At 32.3% G+C, this 6000-nt stretch overlaps 1 protein-coding gene across 2 annotated transcripts in view; it reads left to right on the forward strand.

Moving 5' to 3' along the window:
• LOC116437448 (transcription factor RFX3-like) overlaps nt 1-2939 on the forward strand; it is a 140252-nt gene extending 137313 nt beyond the window's left edge. The window contains exons 14-16 of one of the 2 annotated variants that reach the window (XM_032095095.1): nt 2-155; nt 2208-2250; nt 2674-2939. In XM_032095095.1, coding sequence (XP_031950986.1) covers nt 2-155; nt 2208-2250; nt 2674-2939 — 463 coding nt within the window. The remainder of the gene's footprint in view (nt 1; nt 156-2207; nt 2251-2673) is intronic. The other variant, XM_032095094.1, reaches the window with a different exon arrangement.
• The last annotated feature ends 3061 nt before the right edge of the window (nt 2940-6000 follow it).

Here is a 6000-nt window from a genome sequence, read left to right on the forward strand (position 1 = left end):
GCTCAATGGTGATTCGAGATTTAACCTTACGCAGTGCTGCTAGCTTTGGTTCTTTTCATCTGATCCGCTTGCTTTACGATGAGTACATGTTTTACTTAGTCGAACATCGTGTTGCTCAGGCAACAGGAGAAACACCTATCGCAGTTTTGGGAGAGGTAAGATAATACACAAGACAATGGATTGGTGAATTTAGCTATGCATCTTCGGGGTTTTTTAACATTCACATAGACCTATGGGATATTTTTTAATAATATTTGTAATCTGTTGTAGATTAAGTTGTAAATACATTGGCATCTTCAAATTTGGGTTATATACCTTCATTCACGTTTCACACAAATGAAATGAAAGTAGCACAGAAGTACTTGCAGGATTGGGACATGGCATAATTTCATGCCTATATTTCAATGTATTTTGTTTAAAATAAACAGAGCAAAGTATAAATTCAGAATCACTGTGTCTTATATATGTTCATGGTATTTGCAATCTGAAGTTTTCCTCAGACCTCTTTTTCTTCAGTAGCTCCCCTAACCATTAATTTTGTGTAAGTTGCTTAAGAATTCACATTATCTTAGGAGTTATCATCAAGGGATTGTACTTTTAAAGTTCTAGAAAATGGATGTGGACATACAATAGATAGTTCACCAGACTGAAGCTTGATGCTTTTATACTTGATGATCATTATATCATGCTTAATCTTACTGATAAGTTGTAAGTCACCTTGCATGACTTGATATATCATTCTTTCCTCAGGATATATTTAAAAGTATAATTAAATATTATAAAAATATGTACATTTTCATAGAGATTGGAAGTCTTGGCTTAATTTGTAGTTTGATCTGACGTAAAAAAAAATTACTTTCTGATTAGATACTTGAACTCTGCTATTACATTTATAGCAAAGTATTGCAAAAGTGTAATATTGCTACGTTCTTGTTTTCTTGACATAGTATATGTCAAATGTAATTTTTGTGGTGTACTGTGGGACTTCCTAGAATGTTTTGGTAAACTTAAGACAGATATTATCTTAGAGACAAAACATGTAATCTAAAGTTTTGAGAGATGAGAAGGGAACAGGGAAGTTGTAAACATTCATTAAATGCATGGCTTCTTGTGTTTCTTTGCATTTAATGACTAGTTGAAATAAAATGGGAAAGACTAAGGCTAGTTTGACAAACACTTGAAGCCATTATGAACTGTCTTTGCAGCTGAGAAAAGCACTGTTTCCTCCTCTCCCATCCCCTTAGGTTTGTAGATTGATGCTGGCACAAGTACTCAGACAGTCCTGTGGTTAACTGGATCAGAGAATTAATTCTGTCCAAAATAATCCCTTGGGCTATTTTTCTTGGGTTAGTTCTGTCATGTGGTTCTTTGCATGGCCATGTGGAAGACTTAAGGTGAAAGGATGGGTATGGGAGGGTGAGGAGGGAGTATATGTGAGGGAACCTGGAAGGATAGGGCTGCTGCTGCTTATGCTGGTTTAGTGTTCACTGAAGTTTTATCTTTCTGTATTTCTGAAAAGGACTGAATCAGGTATAGTTAGAAATATATTTATTTAAATATTGTATTGCTTTTATTTGAGATTAACTCATCAAATTATGCTCTGCTGCTTCTCATTTAAGAGAAGGGTAAAAGACTCAGACAATGAAAGGGAGGAAAGAAGTTTGATTTTTCACTTGTGAGCAACTTTTTATTTTTTATAAGTAAACTAGTCAGCATAATATGCTGTAATAACCATCAACCCTATTTTCAGTGGTGTCATTTATTTACCCTACATATAGTTTTGCTACACTATAACTGCCTTTAGTGACACACCATTTCAGGGGAACTTTTAAGCAAACTTTTGGTTAAAATATTGCAGTTTAAAAATGGACACCGGTCATATTTTCCAGCATTCTACATCAGAAATATCTCACTCAAAGTAACAAAGGCCTTGACAGAAGTCACCCTAAAAAACGCAAAAACATATGCTTAAGTTTATATCCTATTGTTTTAATTGCTGAGAATATTTTATTTTAATTTCCTTAATATGAACACAAATATAATGGAATGGAAAATTAACTGGTATACTATGGATGTGACTGCAGTCAAATGCATGCACTTTCATACTAGCCACAAGCCATTAGAGCATACTACTAGCTTTACCATAGATAATCTAAGGTCATGTTTGTGTAGGACTGTGTCCACACTTTTTAATGTTTATTTTGCAGTTTGGTGATTTAAATGCTTTATCCCCTGGACATACGGATAAAGGTAAGCACTCTCAAATGTATAATTTTATATAGAACTACTGTGTCTCTTGGAGCAAAACAAGTTCTTTATTTTTGAAAATATAGTTAAGCAGAATCTAAAGCTGCATCATAGTTTAAATTATGTGAATATTACTATTATATGGGTACAATATGCTATACATTATATATAGTATATAATGATTAGAATATTCTAGGGCCTTAATAGTTAAAATTTTTAAAATGTCTATTATTTACACAAGAAATTTTCAAAATTTAATTGTATATCTTGGTAAGAGAGCTGAAGGGGATGGACAGTTGGAAAAAGGAAGATATGATTGGTTGCTACACTTTCCTGTGTTTTCATATTTCATGTTATTTGTAAAATAAAGGCCTTTGTATTCAAATTTTTTCCCTTTGTGCTATTTTTTCTTTTCTTTTCTTTTTTCTTTTTTTTTTTTTGTGTTTGCAGATGAGGGCAGTGAAGTTGAAAGTGAAATAGAAGAAGAGATGGATGAAAATGGAGAGCCACAAGCCAAGAGGGAGAAAACAGACTTAAACCAAGCATTTCAGGTGGGCTGCTTGCAGCAGCCAGTGCTTGAGAGTGGAATAGAGCAGAGCCTCCTGAACCCAATTCATAATGAGCACACTGTTACAAATACTCAGACTATCAGACAATGCAGTGCTACTGGAAATACATATACTGCAGTCTAATATTGAAGTGCCCCCCAACTGCATTAGCCTTGTTGATGCTGGACTTAATGGGGGAGGAAGGAGAATAGGTCTAAAAGTTGACTTATCAAATTTTAGCTGTTCTGAACATTACCTTTTATTGGAGTTGTGAAATAAAATGGGTGTATGCATTTTGCCAGATATTTAAAAAAAATTATAAGCAAAATCATTTTACATTGGTTATTCAATATTGAGGTTTTGTAGTTTCAAGTGTCAATGAAGATTTTTGTCAAGCTTTTAATGTTAATGCTTTTGTCCTCTTAAAATTAAAATAACATTTTTTTCATAGATTAAATATATTTTAATGTTAATTATTTGTCATAATGATTTCATATACATAGGTTTTTAATTAGATGCAAAATATTAAAAGAAATACTTTCTTTGACATACTGGATGCATACTCATTTGACAGTAGATGCATCAAATTTGTTATAAAAGGTGCTTTTCATTGAACAGAACTAGAAGACACTATTTTGATGAAATTGTGAGCATTCAGGGGGTATTTTTATCATAATGTTGGAGGGTTGGGAAGATCTACTGTTTTCTTTCTGTAAGGAAGAAGTGTTTTCACTGCATTTACAAATGCAGAATAAGCGATAGAATTGTAACAATGTGGTAATGTGTACACTGTAGGCACACCTAATTATCTAATCACATGTAAACAATACAAGCTTCCTTTAAAATCAACAACTCTGGATTATATTTGCATGCCAATTCCTCTGGTTTTGGAGACCACTGATTCTATTTTGAGACCACTGCACAGATACGTCTGGTTGTCAAGTGGTACTGTAGTTAATAGAAACTAAACCACAAAAGAAGTAACTTGGTTTTTTTTAAATATACATGCTACTTATGTTGAACTGGACATATAGGAAAACATTCCTTTTGGATGACTTTCTTCTATTCCAGGCCTTTTCCTACTAGTTTAATTTGCTGCTTTCATAAATGATAATTTATAGAATGTAAGAAATGTAGCAACCTGCATAATTTTCTTTTCAAAATGTATTTCCTGATTAATAAAGTTAATTTAATTTTTTACAAAAATTTATTAAGGTAGTGTAACTGGCACACCTCCCTTGTACTTATTCCCAATTGCTTTAAATTTGAATAGGTGGCTATATGGATCATTGCCATTTAAGAATGTACATCAGGGATCGTTGTACCTCGGCTATTACATGGTGCCTTAAACAGAACTGAAGCTAAGATTTAGTATTTTTTGTTATTTTTAATAACTCTTAAAATTTATTCAACAAGGTGTGCCTGTCACTTTCAAATTTCCTAAGTATTAGGGGCAGGTTACGTAGTCTTCAAAGAAATAAAGAGGGTTTTATTATTAAGTGATATTTATATCCCTCCTAAAATTGATACTAAAAATATTTTTCTTGTTTCTAGCTGAATTTCACTTTATTACAAATAAAATTTGCTTGGGAACTTGAAAAGCAAAACTAGCTTTAATGCTAACTTCAATGTTGTTAAAGTAAATGGACCATAGTCATAAGAATGGTTATATATTTTAAACTCTTGTCAGATTTTAATTTTAAAAAGTCAGACTAAATAAATAAGCAGGTACATAATGCAGCACATATTTTCAATTTGTATATGTGGTAGGGTGTCAATCTGATGCTAGGTTTTAATGATTACATTTTATAGTGATAGTTTATACAGTCCATATTAATTGGCATTAAACATCTCTGATTTTTTCTGATTATTTTAAGCATTTTCATTATTTTTAAAGCAGACACATGATTTTTCTAGGCTAAAATATTGAAAATAAATTTAAAAAAGCAAAAAAGTAAAGGAAAGAGAAACAAAAGCAATTTTATAGAAAGGACTGCATTAAAAATTAAGGGAGTCTCTTGTTTTATCGAGTGTGACTGTGGATTGATTTTTTTTAAAGTCATATACATCAAATGGGTGAACATCGTGTGACATGAACAGTGTATTTTTAGCAAAGAAATTTGTTGCTACAACTTTCAGATGCTCCAAGAATGGTTACAGATCAACTAAGATGGCTTAATACTTTTGGGGGTACAAAATTATTTGTAAATTTCTTAGCAGAATTTGGAGGCCAACCCATACTGCTCCATTCTATGTAGGCACAATTCCTACTTATGTCTGTAGATGTTTTTTGTATCAGCAAAAAGTGCAAATGAGGTTTGTATTAATTTATGTCTGAATTCACCTGTGCACTGAATCCTCATAGGTTGTGTTTTCCCAAATATCGCTGCATCCTGGGTTTTTTCCCCTTAAAAATCAGCACCCTTCACTAAAAATTCTAAAATCTAACCTATGATAAATATTCACACCCTTTTATTTTGCATTATAATATTTTAAAAAATAAAATATAGGTGAATACTCAGCATTTTTCATTCCTAACATAGGGTGCCCTATGCTGTACTGATGGTCTGTATTGCCTGGTTTCAAATTTTGTGTTGACAAACCTTAAATATTTTTTATTGGTAGAATGTTGGATTTGTTGTTGCTGAGAGAAAAGTATGGTTGTAACATGTAAATCTAGATTGCTAAGAAGAGGCGGGACCCGAACATCTTTTGAACAGTTGATCACTGTTCATGTAGTGCAAAAGGAAAACAAAATATACGCATACAAAGATAGAATGCATATCATGGATTCTAATAGCAGTTATCAAAACAAATTGGAATTATTCCTGATTCAGATAATTGAATGAAGTTTGTATTTCTATGCTTATCAACTGATTATTCTCTCAAATTTTTATGTAATAATTTTCCCACTTTAACAATTATTTGAAAGAATTAAGTTGCTGTAAGCTGCTGTGCTTTGCTTTTAAATTTACTGCAATTTAGGTCAAACATACACACATGAAACAATTTAAACGCTTTTGATATTTGTTAATAGATTGGTATTGTTAATGATTTGAGCACAGAAATATGGATACCTCCGTCCAAATTATGTAGTGTGTAGCATGTGGCTGAATTGCCACTCTGAAGCCTGCTTAACTCTTTTAGAGCTCTAAAGAGCTGTAGCAAGCATCTACTGACTAGATACTACAAGATAAAGGCTCAT

The sequence above is a fragment of the Corvus moneduloides genome, chromosome W (genome assembly GCF_009650955.1).
Source record: "Corvus moneduloides isolate bCorMon1 chromosome W, bCorMon1.pri, whole genome shotgun sequence".
Taxonomy (NCBI): Eukaryota; Metazoa; Chordata; class Aves; order Passeriformes; family Corvidae; genus Corvus; species Corvus moneduloides.